Genomic DNA, 24,110 nt, shown 5'->3' with positions numbered 1-24,110 from the left:
CTGAAACGCTGTGAATCGCCGGGCACGCTTCCAGTTCATGCTGAACACAGTTGGCATTTCCACATGGCAAGAGGACAGCTTTCCACCAAAAGACGATTAGACCCAAGAAAGGATCCTTTGCCCAAGATACTGATGGAAGAACAGCTCAAAGTAGGACATTTTTATTATGATAAATCGTGTTTCTGTCGAAAAATGTTAGTGGCTTAGGACGCCATGTTTTTTGACGTAGCTTCGCTTGGCGCAAACTGTATTGAAAAGTAAGGATAATTTAAAAAATGTAATTCCGCGATTGTATTAAGAATTAAATTGTCTATCAATCGATGTCCACCCTATATTTTTTAGTCACGTTTATGAGTATTTATGTATAAGAGTAGATCACTGTCTAATATGGCGCACGGACATTTTCTCACCAGCTGGGCTACTTTCCCCATTGTCTAACCATGATTTTGGTGGCTAAATATGCACATTTTCGAACAAACTGTATATGCATGTTGTAATGTGATGTTACAGGGGTGTCATCTGAAGAATTCTGAGAAGGTTAGTGAAAAAAATAATATATTTTGGCGATGTTGACGTTATCGCTCACTTTGGCTAGAATTAATGCTGGGGTAATGTTTGCACCTGTGCTATGCTAATATAACGATTTATTGTGTTTTCGCTGTAAGACACTTAGAAAATCTGAAATATTGTCTGTATTCACAGGATCTGTGTCTTTCGATTAGTGTATGCTGTGTATTTTTACGAAATGTTTGATGATTAGTAAGTAGGTAAACACGTTGCTCTATGTAGTTATTCTAGTCCATTTGTGACGGTGGGTGCAATTGTAACCTATGCCATCTACCTGAAATATGCACATTTTTCTAACAAAACCTATCCCATACCATAAATATGTTATCAGACTGTCATCTGATGAGTTTTTTTCTTGGTTAGGGGCTATAAATATCTTAGTTTAGCCGAATTGGTGATAGCTACTGGTGTTGGTGGACAAATAAAAGATGGTGGATTATGCTAATGTGTTTTTATGTAATAGATGTACATCTTTACATATTGTGTCTTCCCTGTAAAACATTTTAAAAATCGGACATGTTGGCTGGATTCACAAGATCTGTGTCTTTCATTAGCTGTATTGGACTTTAATGTGTGAAAGTTAAATATTTAAAAAAAAAAAAAATTTTGAATTTCGCGGCTCTGCCTTTTCAGTGGGGGTGGGGGGGGAGTGCCGCTAGCGGCACCCTCATCCTAGACAGGTTAAACAAAAGGTTGCAATAAGCAACTATAGTCTTGTGTGTGTTGTTCCAAATGTTGGTTCATCTGACAAGTGAAACAAAATGAGGAAAACAAAATGTCAGCAACTACTGCACAACCACCAGAAAGGAAACTATGTAAAGAAACTGATAAGGCACATTCAAAGGGAATGGGAATGGCATCTCCAAGTATTATAAGAACAGAGCTGAATTTGCCTTTGTGGAAAGTGAATACTGGTACAGTTTAGGCTAAGCCTTCCGCCACAGAGGAATGGACGGTGTGTGGGCCAACAACTGTTTCAATTGATCACGGATCATAACTCATACAACGACCAGTGATGTTTTGGGTTAGCGTGAAAACGCAAGGATTATCTGATCTTCCATTCCCTCAACATGCAAGGATTTATTGGATGAAGAGGCTGTAACATCAATAGTACTGTACGATATTCTATAGCACAGGGCACACTAGTGATGTTGCTGCCTCTGGGGCAGCAGAAAGGCAGATTATGTTGCTGCCCTACTGGAGACAATGCAACACTTTTTTGCACTGCCTAAATATCACCAACAGACTAGGGATTCCAATTTGATATGATTTAAAACTAATGCTGCTGCTTCAGTAGAAATAATTGTTTGGATTCACATACTGTATAGAAGGCACATTTTATAAAAGTGCTTTGCATTTCCCATTGAGAGGAGGTAACTGATCATGGTATACAGTCCACTTACTCATTAAGTACAAGGTCCAATCTTACTGATTGCTGATACCACACAGGTTAAGTGATTAAGGGCCAGTTCATGTACCCCAAAGTATTCAACTAGATGCAATTATTTTTACTTCATCATGTACTAAACTAAACCCTGGCCCTCTGCCCCCTCCCTGCCCCCGCTTCAGCCTCTCAGAGTCCCACTACATTGAGACCCTGTGAGGTGTGATATGCACATTAAACCTTGTATAATATAATTACATTTCCACAAATTAAAAGTCTAATTTAATAGCCATATTCATGAGTTCACGGAGAAAAACGATTGGCTGCAGTTAAACGTTGTGTGGAGAGATACTGTAGCTAGATTGTGGAGCATAAGGGCTAGAAGTGAAGGAGTTGAAAAAAGACAATTAAATGTCCCCGGCTGTGTCTATGGCCTAATCAACTCAGAAGGCTCGTTAATTATATATGGCTTTAAATCAATTACATGTTGTGTAAGAGAGGAACCACGGCAACGTAGCTGCGACTCATTGACCTCTACCTACAGAACCAGTCAAAAGTTTGAACACGCCTACTCATTCCAAGGTTTTTCTTTATTTTTACCATTTTCTACATTGTAGAATAATAGTGAAGACATCAAAACTATGAAATAACACATGGAATCATGTAGTAACAAAAAAAGAGTTAAACAAATCAAAATATATTTTATATTCTTCAAAGTAGCCACCCTTGATAACAGCTTTGCACACTCTTGGCATTCACTTTTTTATTTATTTAAACTTTATTTAACTAGAAAAGTAAATTAAGAACAAATTCTTAGTTACAATGACAGCCTACCCCGGCGACGCTGGGCCAATTGTGCACCGCCCTATGAGACTCCCAATCACGGCCAGTTCTGATACAACCTGGAATCAAACCAGGGTCTGTAGTGATGCCTCTAGCACTGAGATGCAGTGCCTTAGACCGCTGCCCCACTCGGGAGCCACTCTCTCAACCAGCTTCATAAGGTACTGAGGTGACCTGGAATGCATTTCAATTAACAGATGTGCCTTGTTAAAACTGAATTTGTGGAATTTCTTTCATTCTTAATGCGTTTGAGCCAATCAGTTGTGTTGTGACAAAGTAGGGGGGGTATACAGAAGATAGCCCTTTTGGTAAAAGACCAAGTCCATATTATGGCAAGAACAGCTCAAGTAAGGAAAGAGAAACGATAGTCTATCATTACTTTAAGACATCAGCCAATGCGGGAACATTTCAAGAACCATTAAGTGCTATGATGAAACTGGCTCTCATGAGGACCGCCACAGGAAAGGAAGACCCAGAGTTTCCTATGCTGCATAGGATAAGTTCATTAGAGTTACCAGCATCAGAAATTTCAGCCCAAATAAATGCTTCTGTAAGAACCGACGCTGGAGTAGACAAGCAGATACGGAGAGTGAGCATTTAATATAGCACAGACATGGAACAGGACAGGAACAGCGTCAGAACCGGGAAACACAACGACATACGACAATTAATGCTGAAGCGGGGAACAGAGCTGGGGAACAGACAGATATAGGGGAGGAAATAACACAGGTGATTGAGTCCAGGTAAGTGCAATGAATCGCTGATGCGCGTGACGAGTGAAGCAGGTCTGCGTAATGATGGTGGCAGGAGTGCGTAATACTGGGCAGCCTGGCACCCTGGAGCGCCATGGAGGGAGAGCGGGTGCAGGCATGACAGCTTCACTCAGTTGAAGTAACGGACACATCTCAACATTAACTGTTCAGAGGAGACTGTGTGAATCAGGCCTTCATTGTCAAATTGCTACAAAGAAACCACTACTAAAGGACACCAATAAGGAGAAAAGACATGCTTGGTCGAATAAACATGAGTAATGGACATTAGACGGGTGGAAATTTGAGATTTTTGGTTCCAACCGCTGTGTCTTTGTGAGATGCAGAGTTGGTGAACGGATGATCTCTGCATGTGTAATTCCCACTGTGAAGCATGGAGGAGGTGTGATGGTGTGGGGGTGCTTTGCTGGTGACACTGTTAGTGATTTATTTAGAATTCATGGCACACTTAACCAGCATCGCTACCACAGCATTCTGCAGCAATACGCCATTCGATCTTCTTTGCGCTTAGTGGGACTATCATTTGTTTTTCAACAAGACAATGACCCAACACACCTCTAGGCTGTGTAAGGTCTATTTGAACAAGAAGGAGAGTGATGGAGTGCTACATCAGATGACCTGGCCTCCACAATCACCCGACCTCAACCCAATTGAGATGGTTTGGGATGAGTTGGACCGCAGAGTGAAGGAAAAGCAGCCAACAAGTGCTCTACATATGTGGGAACTCCTTCAAGACTGTAAGAAAAGCATTCCAGGTGAAGCTGGTTGAGAGAATGCCAAGAGTTTGCAAAGCTTCTATCAAGGCAAAGGGTGGCTACTTTGAAGAATCTCAAATATACAAAATATTTTGATTTGTTTAACACTTCTTTGGTTACTACATGATTCCATATGTGTTGTTTCATAGCTTTGATGTCTTCACTATTATTGTACATTGTAGAATGAGTAGGTGTGTCCAAACTTTTGACTGGTACTGTATGTGGCTACATTCATATGTTACACTGACTAACAAGTGATTGTATTTTTCGAATATTATATTCATTTGTACTGCTCTGTTGGAAATCACTCCGAAAATCTGAATGTGAGCATATTGTATTGTCTTGTAGTGTCATTGAAAAGGTCTGGAAAACACAAAAGACCTGGATCTTCTTAGGCAGTCTGAACACTGAATGAGGTGTCATTGCAATCGTATAGGCCTACAAATTCCCTATTCAATCGCTCTATACCTTTTTTTTTTTTTTTTTTTTGGGGGGGGGGGGGGGGTGGATCAGCTTAATATTGCGGAAAGAATGTTGCTTCCAATGTAATTGTCTGCATCATTTCCAATCCCCCATATTTTTGGGGGTAAATATATATATCCATTCACGTATGCATACATATACACATATATACATACACATACCTACATAGACATACATACTTTTTTAAAAGAGTATACCTTTATTATTATTCCCTGCAAACCCTACCACCGATCCCCCAATTGGAGTAAACTGATAAACATTTCTGTTTTTACCTTCAATTTATACATCTTATACACATTTTACAGACACAGTCTACTTTATAATAGTTCTCTCTTGTTTGTTCTTAGTCCTTCCTCTATTCCTGTTGTCCATCCAGTTTGATTTCCACTTGTAACTGTGCTATTTCACAATAGCTCCGCACCTATACACATTTCACAGATCCCGTATGCCCTACATTGTTTATCTTGTTATTAGTCCCACCCTTCAGCTCCACTCAACCTTTCCCATCTATCTTCCAACATCATCCATTTCGGATTTTTATTTGCCATATATTTTTCAACTGTGCTGTGATGCTTCACAAAAGATTTGAAACTTCCTATTCTCATAGCTTCCACGGATTGTAAATTAAAAATAAACATTTTTGCTAAAATAATTATTATATTATTGATTGATTGACTATGGCTTTTCAAATCCCCCAGTATTGCTATCTGTAGCGTTAGTTCTACGCAAATGTTGCAATTCTTCAACCATTCCTGGACCTGTGACCAAAAACGAGCTACATGCGGACAATACCAAAATAAATGGTCTAATGACTCTGCCTCCTCACAGCAGAATCTACAGAGCTGAGAAGATTGTATCCCCCATATATATAACATTCTATTAGTTGCAAGAATTTTGTACAATAATTTAAATTGAAAAATTCGAAGTTTTGAATCCGGCGTTGTTTTGCGTATCAATTCATAAACCATGTGCCATGGAATGGGTACATCGAAAATCTCTTCCCAACTATTTTGCAATTTATATGGCACAGCTGTAAGTTTTTTGGTCCTTAAATGAAATTGGTATATGTTTTTATTTATCACACTTTTCTTTAACCATTTATGTTCTTTAATATAAGGCCGACATACAAGTTCCTTACTTTTATCCCCTTCCACCTGCCTCTTCCATTTTTGTGGTAATGCTGCAATTAATTGGTTGTAATTTTGGGTAGAGCAGACATTTCCATATGTCTGTGTTAGCTGCATGTGTGACATTACTCCACCAGTCCTATTTATGATATCATTCACAAAAATTATACCTTTTTTAAACATTTCTTCGATAAATACAGTTTTTTTATCAATTACTATATTTGAATTTAACCACAAGATTTGTTGTACTATTTGTTCCGTCCTTTCAGGTGGATTAAACTGAAATTGCAACCAACTTTCTAAGGCTTGTTTAAAAAATAAAGATATTTTGGAGATTATTTCCTTTTCAAGCAACCGAAAGTGAGCAGGTGTAATCTGAATAAAGGGAAAAAGGCCCTTCTTGAACATAGGATGAGACATTCGTACCAATCTACTAGAGAACCAGTTTGGATTTAAGTATAACTTTTGTATGACTGATGCCTTTAGTGAGAGGTCTAATGCTTTAATATTTAATAATTTCTGCCCTCCGAATTCATATTCGTTATATAAATAGTCCCTTTTAATTTTATCTGGCTTGCCGTTCCAAATAAAATTGAATATTTTTTGTTCATATAATTTAAAAAGCAGGTCACTAGGTGTAGGCAAAACCATAAGCAAATAGGTAAACTGTGATATGATTAAAGAGTTAATCAGGGTGATTTTCCCACAAATAGACAGGTATTTTCCTTTCCATGGTAGCAAGATCTTATCTATATTTGCTAACTTTCTATAAAAATTTATTGGAGTGAGATCATTTCTTTCTTTTGGGATTTGTATACCGAGTATGTCCACATCACCGTCAGACCATTTAATTGGTAAACTACATGGCAATGTAAAATGTGTATTTTTTAGTGATCCAATACGTAATATGGTACATTTATCATAATTTGGTTTTAATCCAGAGAGGATAGCAAATGTATCTAGATCCTCTAAGAGGCCGTGGAGAGATTCTAGTTGTGGTTTTAAAAGAAAACATGAATCATCAGCGTACAATGACACCTTAGTTTTTAGGCCCTGGATTTCTAATCCCTTAATATTAATGTTTGATCTAATTTTAACAGCTAACATTTCGATGGCAATAATAAATAGATATGCCGATAGTGGACAACCTTGTTTTACTCCTCTAGATAGTTTAAAACTTTCTGAGATGTAGCCATTATTTACTATTTTACACCTAGGGTTACTATACATACTTTTTACCCATTTTATAAGAGATTCCCCAAAATTGAAATATTCTAGGCATTTATATATAAACTCCAGTCGTACTTTATCAAAAGCCTTTTCAAAATCAGCTATGAAAACCAGGCCTGGTGTCCCCGATATTTCATAGTGTTCTATTGTTTCCAGTACTTGCCTTATATTATCTCCAATGTATCGTCCATGTAAAAAACCTGTCTGATTAGGATGAATAATATCTGACAAAACTTTTTTTATTCTATGCGCCAAGCATTTTGCTAGGATTTTTGCATCACAACACTGAAGTGTAAGAGGTCTCCAATTTTTTAAATGGACTGGATCTTTATATATACAACTTGGGTCCTGTTTCAGTAATAATGATATCACACCTTCTTGTTGCGTGTCTGATAATCTATCATTTATATAGGAGTGGTTAAAACAAGCTAATAATGGTCCTTTGAGTATATCAAAAAAATGTTTGTATACTTCCACTGGTATGCCATCCAGTCCTGGAGTTTTCCCATCCTTAAAGGCCCCAATTGCATCAAGTAGTTCCTCCTCTGTAATTAGGCCTTCACATGAGTCTTTCTGTACAGATGTTAATTTTACATTATTATTAGGGAAAAATACCATACAATTAGTTTCAGTTAGTGGAGATGGAGGAGCCTGAAACGAAAATATATTCTTAAAGTACTTTACTTCCTCTTTCAAAATATAATTTGGTGAATCATGCGTGACTCCATCATTTGTAACAAGTTTTAATACGTTTTTTTTGGTAGCATTTCTATATTGAAGATTGAAAAAGAATTTGGTGCATTTTTCCCCATATTCCATCCAGTTCGCTTTATTTTTGTAATATATTACACTGGATCTTTCTTGAATAAGTTCCTCCATTTCTTTTTGTTTTTCCTCTAACTTATTCTGTGCCTCTATGGTACCGTTTTTATTGTTATCTAACTGTACTGTTAGTCCTTCAATTTCCTTTGTTAATATGGACTCTTTTGATCGAAATTGCTTTTGTTTTATAGATGAGTACTGAATTGCATGGCCTCTAAAGGCACACTTAAAAGTGTCCCATACAATATGGGGATCTGCTGTACCTATGTTATGTCTAAAAAAGTCAGTTATAAATTCTTCTGTCCTAGTTCTAAACAATTTATCATCTAGTAGGCTTTCATTAAATTTCCAATATCCTCGCCCACGTGGAAATTCTGTAAGAGTAATATATATGCCAATTATGTGATGGTCCGACCGCATTCTGTCCCCTATCAAACACTTTTTAACTTTTGGTGCCAGAGAGAATGATATAAGAAAGTAGTCAAGGCGACTAGCTTGATTAAGCCTCCGCCATGTATATCTCACTAGATCAGGGTATTTAAGTCTCCATATATCCACTAATTCCAATATATCCATGACATTCCTGATTTCCTTAAGTGCCTGAGGGTGATAGTTTGTAGTGTGATTTCCTTTCCGGTCCATAGAGGTATTTAAGATCGTATTAAAATCTCCCACTATAATAATAGAGTCTAGTGTTGCCTGTAGAGTTGATACATTCTTATATATATTGTCAAAGAAGCTTGGATCATCATTATTCGGACTGTATAGGTTAATAAGCCATATATGTTTATTGTCCAATAACATATTTAAAATAATCCATCTACCTTGACGATCTGTTTGGACAAGTTGCACATTTGGATCAAAGTTATTATTAATTAAAACCATCACCCCTTTTGAATTTCTTTGCCCATGGGAGAAATATATTTCGCCCCCCCCAGTTCCTTTTCCACAAAACTTCATCTAAAACTGTTGAATGGGTTTCCTGTAAACAGTAGATATTATAATCCTTCTCTTTTAGCCAGGTAAATACTGATCGTCTTTTCTTATTATCTGCTAAGCCATTACAATTGTAACTGGCTATACTTATTTCACCACTTACCATAATGAGACACACCTTTCAATTATTTTTATCAAAATATATGTTTGTAAACGTCCTATTAAAAAGTAACATAATGATTGAGTGTCTATATAGTTGTACCATGACATTTGCATCTCCACTAAGCAAACCTCCAATTGGTCCCCACTATTCCACCCGCCAAAAGCCCCCATCTCGAGTTGGGTTGTCATCCCAATGCCCGGCAGACCACCCCCGACCCCCCGCATCGCACAGCCCCGGACCGACTGGGATCCATCCTTCGAAAAGTGCACACAGCACCATCCACTGAACCGAAGCAGATCCATTGCCAAATGCATTTCCATCGCCCTCACCTCGATTTTTATTACTTATTGCTGTGAATCATCCTCTATAGTCCCTAACATCTTTTACTTCTTCCTTCGCAACAGTTGTGGGATACACACATACACCCACACACATTCAGCCCTTACCCCCACACAACCATAAGCTCACCCTCTCAACAATTGCACCATCCCAGAGCCCAACTCAAGATGGGTCATGATTTACAAATGTACTTGCAGCTGCAGCTGCATGAGAAGGCCTGCAAGACCGCTCAAAAAATGAGCATAAATGTATAGATTTATTTACCATTGTCACATCCTAGATGATGGAGGTCAAATGTACACCTTCTTCCTGAAACACCCACAATACGGTCATCCATTTTGACCATGTTCCCAAGCATCTCCATGCAGTCCGATTGGTTTCGTGCCACCAGGGCCACAATAATATACCCCCTCTCTGAATGTCCGAGTGTGACCCCCTCCCCATGGGTTACTGCAGCTAGTGTTGCCAGCACTGCCACTGCCTGGGTGGGGGCACCCCACCGGAATCCCCACCGGCTAGGTACAAGGTCATCAAGGTTCTCATTAGCAGCTTTGAGAATTTCCTTGTTTATTATGCTCTCCCTTTAGGGGGCTTTGGCTTTGCAGGACCAACCCTGCCAAGCAGGCTCAGAATCTTGAGGGGGCAGTGCTGCTCTTGGTCCCTGACCTCATTTTGGCTGCATACAGACCGCATACAGCATGCACATAAAACAGTTAGGGACTTCTCCTTAGTATCTGGGCCATTCATGTGGGTGTCTAGGGTATAGGGCCATGGACCGTACCATTAAAATAGGATAATAAATAATTAGATATAATTTATTTAAAAAATGTAGTTCCCCATGATAGGACAAAAAATAAATAAGACGTGTAATTCATTATAAAAGTATATCCATCATCTGAACAACATTGAAAGCCCTCTCATACCCGGCCCACAGCAATACACTGGCTCTGGGATATGCAACTATTTCATTATACTATTTCAATCGCTCTATACCTATCTTTTCATGCTTTTGCCTTTTCTCTAGTTTCATATTTTCTTGCTCAAACTTTACCTCTCTCCATATCATAATCTTCTGGTTTTATTATAATTACATGTTTAATGTCTCCTTTCAAATGAATATTGTATGATACCCACTGGGACAATTGGTACTAGTACTAGGCCTGTACTAGGCCTTGTAATAACACATGAGCAGGCAGGCATGTATTTTACACTGCGCTGTGTGTTCACATAGAATCACATCAGCATCAAACGTTCTAATTGCATGACAGCATCACACATTGTGTGTGTGTGTGTGTGTGTGTGTGTGTGTGTGTGTGTGTGTGTGTGTGTGTGTGTGTGTGTGTGTGTGTGTGTGTGTGTGTGTGTGTGTGTGTGTGTGTGTGTGTGTGTGTGTGATTGTACACATCTATATGGTGATTATACCCATCTATATGTGTGTGTCTGGAGAACATTAAGCCTTTACAGTACCATTAATTGGCTTCCTGTGTCTGTGATTGCTTCTTAATATGCTTTTTTGGAGGATGGATTCTCTTCATAACAATAGTGTTAGCTCATTAAAACCTCTGCTAGTCTGTTCATGAAGAATTACTGAGAAAGCTCTCTTGTGGGGGCTTTTATTCTAACTTATTGTATGTGTGTGCGTGTGTGTGTTGGCAGACTCACATATGTAGGTATTTAAGACTCATGGGTCACACGTAGGGGTGTAACGGTACACGTATTCTTACTAAATGGTCCTCACTGTGTACCCGAATTAATATAAAAAAAACAATAGGCCTATGGGTTATGACTACGCTGGCCTATACCTCTTGAATAAATCTGAGCTGGAAAAAACATTTCAGGCTATTCCGTTAAAACAACCCAAGCCTATGCACATGTTAATCAAAATTAAAATCTTAACTGGAGTATTTCAAACTGTCCTTTTGGGAGGCGCAGCCAGGAACTAGTGCTGTACGATTTACGCCAACATCACCCCAGTATACCGGCGCAAGACGGAAACACAAAGAAACAACAACACATTGTCTACCACTCCGCATTCGATCAGCTGATTCTGACCGGGCCAAATAAATTACAAGAGTGATAATAAGGCTATGTTTATATTTTTTTACAGTCATTGGTTTACAGTCATGTATATGTGCCCGTTCTCGGTGATTGAGAATAGGGGGTTTCAGGCAGCCCCTCGTGAAAGTTCTCGAGCCACTTTACAAACTTCCCTCTTGCACCCATTTCAGCAAACAGTTAGTACCCACTCTATATAAGCAAGCCAAAGCCAAAATGTTCAATGAATTGGCCAATGCACCCTGTGTTGTGCTTACTTTCACAGTGACAGCCAATCACATTACCACAGAGTGGGAGATGTACCGTGCTACAGAGTAACAAGTGCACACCTGACACTGAAGGAGGCAGTGTCATGGTGCATTCGTAACCAAGGTAGAAGTGGGAATCCACTTGAACGGCCCCCCAACTGGTAATTACTACTGGGAAACTCGTCTATCATCCTTAGCACCCACTTCTCCCACATGGTGACCTCTGATGTCACCTACTAAGGAAATGTCATTTCCGGTAGTTAAATGCAACAACAAAACATTATAAAAAGTAATCTATTAATGTGCTTTCTGAACTCTATAATGTGTTAACAAGCATGATAGCTGTACATTTAGTTTATGGTTGAGGCAGCTTGTTGGCCATTAGCCAATCAGCGTTTCTCAATGAGTTCAAATCTCATGAATGCATCCGACTGGTATTTCCGACTTCACAACTGGTAAATTCCCACCTCCTACATGGTTCAAAACGCAGCATCAGACAATGCCAGGAGCATTGTGAATGGCATTACATTTTCGTGCGGTACCGAAACCGAATTGAACTGTGACCCCAAAAAGCAGCAAGTAAGTATTAATACCTCTTGACTTATTCCACATTTTGTTGTGTTACAGCGTGAATTCAAAATTGATTAAATAAATAAAAATCCTCAGCCATCTACACACAATACCCCATAATGACAAAGTGAAAACATGTCTGCAAAAATGTCTGCTAAATTATTAAAAATGAAATACAGAAATATCTCATTTGCAAAAGTATTCACACCCCTGAGTCAATACTTTGTAGAAACACCTTTGGCAGCGTCTTTCTGGGTAAGTCTCAAAGAGCTTTCCACAGCTGGATTGTGCAACATTTGCCCATTATTCTTTTCAAAATTCTTGAAGCTCTGTTAAATTAGGTGTTGATCAATGCTAGACAACCATTTTCAGGTCTTGCCATAGATTTTCAGGTAGATTTAAGCCAAAACTGTGACTCGGCCACTCACTGTCTTCCTGGTAAGCAACTCCAGTGTAGATGTGGCCTTATTTAGGTTATTGTCCTGCTGAAAGGTGAATTCATCTCCCAGTTGTTCGGTGGAAAGCCGACTGAACCAGGTTTTCCTCTAGGATGTTTCCTTGTCTTAGCTCCATTCCATTTATTTCTTATCCTGAAAAACTCCCCAGTCCTTAACGATTACACGCATACACATAACATGATGCTGCCACCACTATGCTTGAAAATATGGAGAGTGATACTCAATAATGTGTTGTAATGGATTTTCCCCAAACATAACACTTTGTATTCAGAACAAAAAGTGAATTGCTCTGCCACATTATTTGCAGTATTACTTTAGTGCCTTTTTGCATACAGGATGCATTCTTTAAAAATATTTTATTCCATACATGCTTCCTTCTTTTCTTTCTGTCAGTTAGGTTAGTATTGTGGAGTAACTACAATGTTGTTGATCCATTCTCAGTTTTCTCCTATCACAGCCATTAAACCTTGTAAATGTTTTAAAGTCACCATTGGCCTCATGGTGAAATCCCTGAGTGGTTTGCTTCCTCCCCAGCAACTGAGTTAGGAAGGATGCCTATATCTTTGTAGTGACAGGGTGTATTGATACACCATCCAAAGTGTAATTAATAACTTCACCATGCTCAAAGGGATATTCAAAGTCTGCTTTAAAACATTTTTACCCATCTACCAATAGATGCCCTTCTTTGCAAGGCATTGGAAAACCTCTTTGGTCTTTGTGGTGTGAATCTGTGTTTGAAATTCACTGCTCGACCTAAGGACCTTACAGAGATGAGGTAGCCATTCAAAAATACATGTTAAACACTAATATTGCACACAGAGAGTGAGTCCATGCAACTTATTATGTGAGTTGTTAAGCACATTTTGACTCCTGAACTTATTGACTCAAGACATTTCAGCTTTTCATTTTAAATTAATTTGTAAACATTTTGAAAAACATAATTCCACTTTCACATTATGGGGGTGGGCCAGTGACAAAAAAAAATTGGAATTAATTCCATTTGAAATTCAGGCTGTAACACAACATAAAGTGGAAAAAGTCAAGGAACACTTTCTGAAGACACTGTATGTCACACCCTGATCTGTTTCACCTGCCCTGACCCTGAGCCTGCCTGCTATTCTGTACCTGTCTGACACTGCCCTGGATTACTGACCTCTGCCTGTCCTGACCCTGAGCCTGCCTGCTATTCTGTACCTGTCTGACACTGCCCTGGATTACTGACCTCTGCCTGTCCTGACCCTGAGCCTGCCTGCTATTCTGTACCTGTCTGACACTGCCCTGGATTACTGACCTCTGCCTGTCCTGACCCTGAGCCTGCCTGCTATTCTGTACCTGTCTGACACTGCCCTGGATTACTGACCTCTGCCTGTCCGGACCCTGACCCTGCCTGCTATTCTGTACCTGTCTGACACTGCCCTGGATTACTGACCTCTGCCTGTCCTGACCCTGAGCCTGCCTGCTATTCTGTACCTGTCTGACACTGCCCTGGATTACTGACCTCTGCCTGTCCGGACCCTGAGCCTGCCTGCTATTCTGTACCTGTCTGACACTGCCCTGGATTACCAACCTCTGCCTGCCCTTGACCTGTCGTCTGCCTGCCCCGTTTTGTTAATAAACATCTGTGATTCGAACTGTCTGCATCTGGGTCTTATCCTGAGGTCTGATACTGTACATACAGAACCCTGGGTTTGGTGAACCGTTACACCCCCAGTCTCATGGCTAGTCAGTAATATTTAAACAGACAAAAAAAGGAAATATTGTCATGCACAAAAATACATATATCTTATAAATCTTAATAACTAAAAGATGATACATAAATCATTTTTAATGAGAAAACCTACAGGGCACGGGGAGCGTGCACATTACTTGATCGTAGAAGATAAATCTCATGCATAAATTATCATAGAAAAAATAACTGTGTAAAAGTAGTGAGCCTCAACCTCAATTTGCTGAGTGTGCTTTTCCATGATGCTAATTCCACATGATTAATTGACCCACCAACTGGGATAAACAGTCAGGAACTGATTTCAACTGCAGAATTTTCTCGTATTTGTTTTGCGAAGCTCTTTCTTTCTCTCTCTCTTCTCTCTTTCTTTCTACATGTTGTTATCTCAAGATCTTTTGCTGTACTATGATAGACACATGGCTAGGCCAACATAGCTAATCTTTTAATACAGATGCTGCAATGTTGTGAAAACCCACAGTGTATTTCCTGTATTATTCAGAACATGATTCTGGTCCAGACCGGGTCAAAGGGAACCAAAGCAATGTCAGCCAGATCAGGCCTCGACTTCGACCTCACCAGAGCAGCTATCACAGCAAATAAATTCAGGCTTTCTGAAATCCATGGAAGATTCTTTATTATTTCAAAGTAGAGGGCATTTGAAATAAACTCCAAAAAGGAAGGTTAATGCCTTCTTCAGGAAATCAAATAAGATCCTTCTTTGGGGTTGAAGATTCCTCCCTTTCAAATTAACTTTAGTACACATGGGGAAAATCTAACAATCTTAATCTAATCTCTTGCGTGTGATTTGTTAGTTATAGAGGCGAGCAGGGTCCCAGTCAGGGTTAGAAAAACAAGCACACTGGCACTGGCTGTGAACGTTGTGAACGTTCTCTCTCCCCTCAGGTACAGTGGCCATAAAACACATGTAATCCTGTAAATCACTTTTCTCTCTCACGTTGAGCTCTTAGCCACCTCAAAGTGTTTAAATTGACTCCTTAGGTTTCCACTCCCCTTCCCACCTCTCTGATAGATGTTCCCAGCCTCTGGCTGCTTTGAAGAGACTGCCTGCTCTGTTTGGGCCAGGCTGGGCCGGCCCACAGAAACAAACCCAGTCACGTCTGCTTTTAATGAAGTAATAAGAGACAGAAGTTAAATGGCTCCCAGAGGGCCAGATGAGCTGTGTGCCTCTCCTCTCTCTCTCCCCGATCCCCTCCCAGAAACAGCTGGAACAATGGTCTGGACACCAAGTATGCCTCTTTTTAGAACTTCCCGCTAACAGCCGACATGGTCATTGCTTATCGAATTAGTCTGGGGTGATAACAGGGGAATCCTTGCTCTCACACCAAGCATGGGAGGTGATCTGATGGCTTCACAGGGTATACTCTGCTTCAAACTGGCTCCAGATAACCTAATTTATTAAGAATTGACTCAAACAGAATATAGTAATTGTGAATAATGTTGGCTAAAGATTAAAACCTTTATCGGTATAACACTGTGTGACCAACTTTAGATAAAGATTTTGGGCACATAGAGCCCTGTTAGGACACTTCTAACAAAGCGAGACAATACCATAACTCTGAGTGATAGACCAGACAACGGTTAACGAGAGAAAGGAAAACGAATGTTCAATGAAAATAAAGTATACAGAAAAATATAGTACCAGAGAGAGCGAGAGAGAGTGACAGAGAGAGACAGTGGGTGGAGTTTGGGGGAGAGACACAAACACAGCACAACAGGACTCAGCGGGTCTGGTAGCTAGATCCGGGACGATACCAGTATCGCGATACTCGTTAGTAACGTGGCAGGGAAACAAAGCACGAAGTGGATATAACTTCTTAAGGAAAACAGCCCTAATGTTGGAAACAAGCATCATTATGTTGTCATCCAGAGTCACATTTATTTTCCAAACTATAGCACACAATATTTTACATACAGGTATTTAAAGGACTAAAAAGTTTGGTCAACCTCGTGTTTAAATTTTTTCCATTAAATGTTTTTTGCGATACTGGCATTGTCACAGCCCTACTGGTAACTGTTCAGCCCCACAAAGGTTAGAACAGAGCTCCTGGCAGACCAGCCAGGCAAGGAGGGACTATTCCCTGAGCGCCTCTGACTCTGCAGTCTGCATAAAGCCTCTCTAGAGAGGCTGAGGGGAACATTTGTTTTGGCTTCTAGCTCAAGGAACATTTAGGTTAAAGGACATTTACATAACAAGAATCTGGCTTCAATGCTCCTTGTGTCTCCTCTGTATCTGCTGACGTGTCCACTGTTCCTCAGGTTGTTGACCTAAAACAATACTCTGTTAGTCTGTAAGTGTATCTACTGGGTATATGTGGAATGATGCAGCAGATTGAAGGACCCACCTCCAGCTCTAAGCACTCACCTTGGTCAACAGCTAAAACATTATTTGAACTCCTAGACTTCGAGGTGTAGGGAATGACATAAGCGGAAAACATATTATGAAACAGACATAATGCAACTCCTATGCAATGTCTATCCTCATGTCGCTGAGGGACAGATTTTTACAGCCCGTGAAATCGCTGGCGCTTCCGTGGGCATCTAGCCATTAAGAGCACTGGGTTCACACTGCATCTATCAGAGGGACAGGGCTGTTTGCACAAGGCCAGGCCCCCGAGACACCACCAATTACCCAAGAGACAAACACAGCAGAGGAAGGGGGAGGAGGGAGGAGGTCGCAGCCAGACAGGATTAGAATAACTGGCTGAATAAAACATACAGAACACTGTGTGACCCCTCCTTCCTGCCTCGCTGACCCCACAGCCTCCTCCTCCATGATCTATGATGCTTTGCATTGAGGTCCTTTATCTATGATGCATTGGTGGGTTATTTTGTTCCATTCTCATAGTGAATGTCTCAGTGAATGCCTGAGCGGTTGAGGGGTGCAACTGGCTGATTTAATATCTATCTAAGTATCTGTGATGGGTCCACAAGGACAGTTTGGTCAGATTTGTCTGGCATGTCAACAGGCTTTTGAGCTAGTTGGATGGCTGTTCCTCTCTCTCAGTCCTCTCAGTCCGCACGTCTGAATCCCCTCCAATGGCGTGATTTGTACCGAGCACAGAGCAATAAAAAAGACATAAAACAATTTCTAATAACACACAAATCTATTTACCATGACTGGTGTGAACAGCATCTAAGTGGAAAGGATGTGAACTCCCCTATTCCCTTTACCATGGGTGTGTCACTCTGCATACATCGGTCCGCCTATCCATCACCTCTTAATCCCTCTTTCACATGATGGGGAGCAGCTATCCCTGGAGGCATTACAGTCACCATTTCAGTGACGACACGCCATCTGTGACCTCTGACCTGGTTCATCCCAGTGCCATGGGCCCGGATGAGAGCGTGTGACCAGACACAAAGGTCCTGTCCACTCCACTGACTCATCAGAACCCAGAACAGTACAGTAGGCCTAGGTCCAATGTTAACTCAGAGACATCAACCAACATAATATCACAGACAGAAGAAGGAGCCAGTTGTCTCACAGGATGTATAAATCTGAAGCATCTGTATGGAACTTCCACTCACCACCAAATATTGCAATGTGAGGAAGTCCAGTGGCGGAAGTGTGAGAAAATTGAGTTAGATTAAACTTGGCTGACATTCTGCTAATTTTCTTCGATGAAACAGTTGATCTCAATTCAATCTTTTCCCCAAACTAAAATCTGTTACGAACAGAGTGCACTTTATAGACTTGACCCTTTGTCGTTTAGAAGGAGTGCAATGACGAATTTAGTTATTTCACACACACAATTTACAGAAAAGTGTTCCCCAACGTAAATATGGAAACACATGCCTTGCCCAACTCCTTGCTTGTTCTGCCCACTATGCTTCATTTGCTCCCATTGGAAACAATGCCAATGTGATATCTTGGGCTAGTTACCAGTATCTTTGATAATATAGTGCCACAGGCATGGCCCTGAGACACACAGCTGTTTGCATACTAGAGATGTGCGATAGATCCATATGCCTGCAGATAATTGCCCTGAATGCAACTCCAACATTTGTCCTCATACAACATTTCTGTCCAAAGCTGAAATAGGAATATGATTAAGTTTGCAGAAGAAGTATCAGAATGGTAGGTAACTGACATGTTGGTGTCATCCGTGGTCAAGTTTACAGTCACATGTCAAAGGGAAGGAGAAACAGGGGTAGTGAGACATACCCGTTTGAAATGTTCTAGTCTGTCTCTAGCTCCCACCAGGATGGGGTCGATGCTGCGGACCTTGATCTCTGGGTTGTTTTTCTGGGCCTGAAGGCCGTTACCCACAACACGGCCCACATAACTGAGGAGGGAAGAGATGGGAGAGAGAATGGAGAGTTTAATACAAACAATTATGTTGCACAATGACTTGAAATATTGATGTATTGTTGATGAAAGTAACACATGAAAGTATTTGTGTGAGAGAGTGCACAGGTAATGACTTTCGAGTTTGAATGGCCGAGCTCACTAGCCATTTAAAACAATGGCAAATAATTCTGCTCAGCACTGTGGTCTGCATGTCGTGAGATCCGTCCACCCACCCCTGAACCTGCTTACACAGATAGCCATTCCTCTAGCCTGATTTAAAGTGATTAACTATGCCCTTTTTAAAAAATTCTCTCATCAAAAGAACTGCGGAGCACAATGAGCTGTGTGATTCAGCCTCAGAGCCCAGCTCTGCCGGGAAGCTGGCCTGGAGTGGTGAGTTGTGCTGTCTGACCCAGGAATCCCACAGGGATCCATGGAATTTAGACGGCCTTCTTCACTGACATCCAGTGCATTCTGACTTTTTCCACATTTTATTACATTACAGCCTTATTCTAAAATTGATTAAATTGATTTTTTCCCTCAGCAATCTACACACAATACCCTATAATGACAAAGCAAAAACAGTTATTGTATATTTTTTTGCAAATGTATCAAAAATGTAAAACTGAAATATCACATATTCAGAACCTTTACTCAGTACTTTGTTGAAGCACCTTTGGCAGCAATTACAGCCTCGAGTCTTCTTGGGTATGATGCTACAAGCTTGGCACACCTGTATTTGGGTAGTTTCTCCCATTCTTCTCTGCAGATCCTCTCAAGCTCTGTTAGGTTGGATGGGGAGCATTGCTGCACAGCAATTTTCAGCTCTCTCCAGAGATGTTCGATCGGGATCAGGTCCGGGCTCTGGCTGGGTCACTCAAGGACATTCAGAGACTTGTCCCGAAGCCACTCTTGCATTGTCTTGGCTGTGTGCTTAGGTTCGTTGTTCTGTTGGAAGGTGAACCTTCACCCCAGTCTGAGGTCTGGAGCACTCTGGAGCAGGTTTTCATCAAGGATCTCTGTGTACTTTGCTCCCTTAATCTTTCCCTTGATCCTGACTAGTCTCCCAGTCCCTTCCGCTGAAAAACATCCCCACAGCATGATGCTGCCACCACCATGCATCACCGTAGGGTTAGTGCAAGGTTTCCTTCAGATGTAATTCTTGGCATTCAGGCCAAAGAGTTGAATCTTGGTTTCATCAGACTAGAGAATCTTGTCTCATGGTCAGAGTCCTTTAGGTCCCTTTTGGCAAACTCCAAGCAGGCTATCATGTGCCTTTTACTGAGGAGTGGCTTCTGTCTAGCCACTCTACCTTAAAGGCCTGATTGGTGGAGTGCTGCAGAGATGGTTGTCCTTCTGGTAGGTTCTCCCATCTTCACAGAGGAACTCTGGAGCTCTGTCAGAGTGATCATTGGGTTCTTGGTCACCTCTGACCCGAGCCTTCTCCCCCGATTGCTCAGTTTGGCCGGGCGGCCAGCTCTAGGAAGAGTCTTGGTGGTTCCAAACTTCTTCCATTTAAGGATGATGGAGGCCACTGTGTTCTTGGGGACCTTCAATGCTGCAGAACATTTTTGGTACCCTTCCCCAGATCTGTGCCTCGACACTATCCTGTCTTGGAGCTCTACGGACAATTCCTTCGACCTCACGGCTTGGTTTTTGCTCTGACATGCACGGTCAACAGTGGGACCTTATATAGACAGGTGTGTGCTTTCCAAATCATGTCCAATCAATTGAATTTACCACAGGTGGACCCCCATCAAGTTGTAGAAACATCTCAAGGATGATCAATGGAAACAGGATGCACCTAAGGTCAATTTCGAGTCTCATAGCAAAGGGTCTGAATACTTATGTAAATAAGATATTTCAGTTTTTTATTTTTTACAAAAATCTCTAAAAAACATTTTCCGCTTTGTCATCACAGGGTATTGTGTGTAGATTGATGAGGGAAAAAATGTAATCCATTTTACAGGTTGTTGCATTACAAAATATGGAAAAAGGGAAGGGGTCTGAATAATTTTCAAAGTGCACTGTAAATGATTAAATAGGAAGTCAAATGGAGTGGGTTGGTGAAACAAGGAGGCAAGGTTATTATAGTGAACAAAAACTGAAACTAAAATAAAATAAAAACTACAATTGGAAAAACAATTTAGTAAACTGAAATAAAAATGAAAAACATTTGAAAAACTAAAACTATACTGAAACTATTATCTTTGACTGCAAAACTAACTAAAATAAAATAAAAGCCATGAACTTTGTGCAAAAAGCAAATGGTATTTTCAAGCTTTTTTTCCTAATGGGGTTTTCAAGTTTCTGAATCTGGCGGATAAATGTTCAAATAGGCCTAGCTTGTGCATCACTTTCACTAGCTAACAGGGAAGAAATCAGAGGCATGACTGGGTCAAGATAGAAGAGCTTGTAAAGTTGCTGATGCCGTTCGCAATCCACACCGAACAATTTCAATCTGCCAGCCAGTCGCTGTCTGATGTGGTGTTGTGCCTTCTCAATCTTGAGGCACACTTGCAGTCAACTACTATTGCAAAACAGTTGGCACAGGTCCTCCTGAAGTCACTACGTGAGCACTTCACATGTACACTGAATCCTCTGGGAGCGAACTTCAATCCAACCCCTGCAGCAGCTTATCTGATGACCCAAGTGTGTCTCTGGCACATCACTCAACAGAGATGGAGCCACTGATGAGGGAAGCAGAGTATTTTGTACTTCAGCAAACCAGAGAGTACAGCAGTGGAGCAGCAGGACCCCAGGAAGATGCCAGCACAATGAATCCAGCAAGCATCTTGACCACAGTGCTTCAGAAATATAGTTTCCTCGCATCGAAGATTGTGTCTGATGTCACTGTCCAGCTGGAGGGTCAACCTGGCAGGACATTAAGTGCCCCGTGTGAGCTGCAGAAGTGGAGATACCTGGGAGGGGTTTGTCACCTCTCCAGTTCTGTTAGCTTCTTATGGCTGCAGGGGCAGTATTGAGTAGCTTGGATGAAAGGTGCACAGAGGTGCCCAGAGTAAACGGCCTGCTCCTCAGTCATAGTTGCTAATATATGCATATTATTATTAGTATTGGATGGAAAACACTCTGAAGTTTCTAAAACTATTTGAATTATGTCTGTGAGTATAACAGAACTCATATGGCAGGCAAAAACCTGAGAAGAAATCCAAACAGGAAGTGGGAATTCTGAGGCTGGTCGATTTTCAACCAAAATCCTATTGAAATCACAACAAGATATGGATGAGTTTGCACTTCCTACAGCTTCCACTAGATGTCAACAGTCTGTAGAACCTTGTCTGATGCATCTACTGTGAAGGGGGGCCGAATGAGAGGGGAATTAGTCAGGTCTGCCATGACCTGACCATGCTTTGACCATGCGCGTTCACATGAGAGGGAGCTCTATTCCATCGCTCATCTGAAGTCAATGTAATTCTCCGGTTGGAACGTTATTCAAGATTTATGTTAAAAACATTCTAAAGATTGATTCAATACATCGTTTGACATGTTTCTACTGACTGTTACGGAACCTTTGGACATTTCGTCAGCTTTTAGTGAACGCGCTTCCTGACGTTGGATTTGTTTACCAAACACGCTACAAAAATAGCTATTTGGACATAAATGATGGACATTACCGAACAAATTTAACATTTCTTGTGGAAGTGGGAGTCCTGGGAGTCATTCCGACGAAGATCAGCAAAGGTAAGTGAAGATTTATAATGCTTTTTATGAGTTTTGTTGACTGCACAATTTGGCGGGTAACTGTATGTATTGCTTGCTTTTGTGGCTGAACCCTGTTTTCAGATTATTGAATATTGTGTTTTGCCGTAAAGATTTTTGAAATCTGACACAGCGGCTGCATTAAGAACAAGTGTATCTTTAATTTGATGTAAAACATGTATCTTTCATCAAAGTTTATGATGAGTATTTCTGTTATTTGACGTGGCTCTCTGCAATTTCTCCGGATATTTTGGAGGCATTTCTGAACATGCCGCCAATGTAAACTGAGGTTTTTAGATATAGATATGAACTTAATCAAACAAGACATATATGTATTGTGTAACATGAAGTCCTATGAGTGTCATCTGATGAATATCATCAAAGGTTAGTGATTCATTTTATCTCTATTTGTGCTTTTTGTGACTCCTCTCTTTGGCTGGAAAAATGGCTGAATTTTTCTGTGAGTTGGTGGTGACCTAACATAATCGTTTGTGTTGCTTTCGCTGAAAAGCCTATTTGAAACCGGACACTTTGGTGGGATTAACAACAAGATTACCTTTAAAATGGTATAAGATACATGTATGTTTGAGGAATTTTAATTATGAAATTTCTGTTGTTTGAATTTGGCACCCTGCACTTCCACTGGCTGTTGTCATATCATCCCGTTAACGGTATTGCAGCCATATTAAGACAGCATGGCTGTTTATCTAAAGATGTGTCCAGTGGCACTGGATCTGGTTTCTGTCTCTGTATCCCAAGCGTTCGTAGAGAAAATCATTGTGTTTGAGAAACCGAACGGCCACCTCTCTGGAACGCAGAGTCTTCTTGAAGACAAATCAGAAAATCTTGTTAGGTTGAACAGAAACACACACACAAGCCGGCTGGCTGTGAACTGATAGATTTGTGAAGAAGTGTTGTATTGCTTATGTTTTTGCTGTTGTTGCAGTTGTTTTTTGTTAACACTGAAGGGGTTAGTCAGTGATACATGTTTAATATTACTTAATCATAACATGTCAAATGTGCCATGACTTTATGTGTTGTTTTTCCTCTGTCAGATAAAGGTACTTGATTCCTCTTATATCTACTACTCAATTTTAAAAAGCATTGGATTGGTGTAAACATGAGCAAGAGAGTTTCCTTCCACCATATTTCTTGCACCACTCTAGGCGCTTATCCTTTAATTAGGATTGATTTATAATTTAAACCTAACCAAACCCATGCCCTGGCAATAGAGTTGTATGGAGTCCTTTAGTGGCCAATTGAATGTGTTAGCATGGGCAGCGCCATTGAGGACTTTCGCCATTTTGATTTAGTCAACTGGGCGGGACTTCCAACTTCATTTGCTGATCCCTCCTGATGATCCGGTCAGCATGACCTGATGACCCAGTTAGAGTTGTGACAGTCGGGTCATCAGGACGGATTAGACAATGAAGAAGAAAATTGACTATTTCATGATGGAGATGGCCTCAATGGCGCTGCCCATGCTCTCACAGATGCCATCATGACACAGATACAGAGATGTTATGTCTATCCAAGTCTATGGTCCTGGCCCATAACCTTATGTATTACTGTCCCCCAGTGGCAAGAAGTGACATCCCCCTC

The 24,110-nt window shown here is 40.7% G+C and overlaps 1 protein-coding gene across 3 annotated transcripts in view; it reads right to left on the bottom strand.

Moving 5' to 3' along the window:
• The window catches only part of LOC129855243 (glypican-5-like), a 149,761-nt gene that overhangs the window by 64,742 nt on the left and 60,909 nt on the right, over positions 1–24,110 (bottom strand). For 2 of the 3 annotated variants that reach the window (XM_055922675.1, XM_055922676.1), the window contains one exon: positions 18,663–18,783. In XM_055922675.1, coding sequence (XP_055778650.1) covers positions 18,663–18,783 — 121 coding nt within the window. Of the gene's footprint in view, positions 1–18,662; positions 18,784–24,110 lie in introns of those variants that run through there. The other variant, XM_055922677.1, reaches the window with a different exon arrangement.

This window comes from Salvelinus fontinalis, chromosome 5 (assembly GCF_029448725.1).
Source record: "Salvelinus fontinalis isolate EN_2023a chromosome 5, ASM2944872v1, whole genome shotgun sequence".
Lineage (NCBI taxonomy): Eukaryota > Metazoa > Chordata > Actinopteri > Salmoniformes > Salmonidae > Salvelinus > Salvelinus fontinalis.
This window is presented reverse-complemented; position numbering and strand designations above follow the sequence as displayed.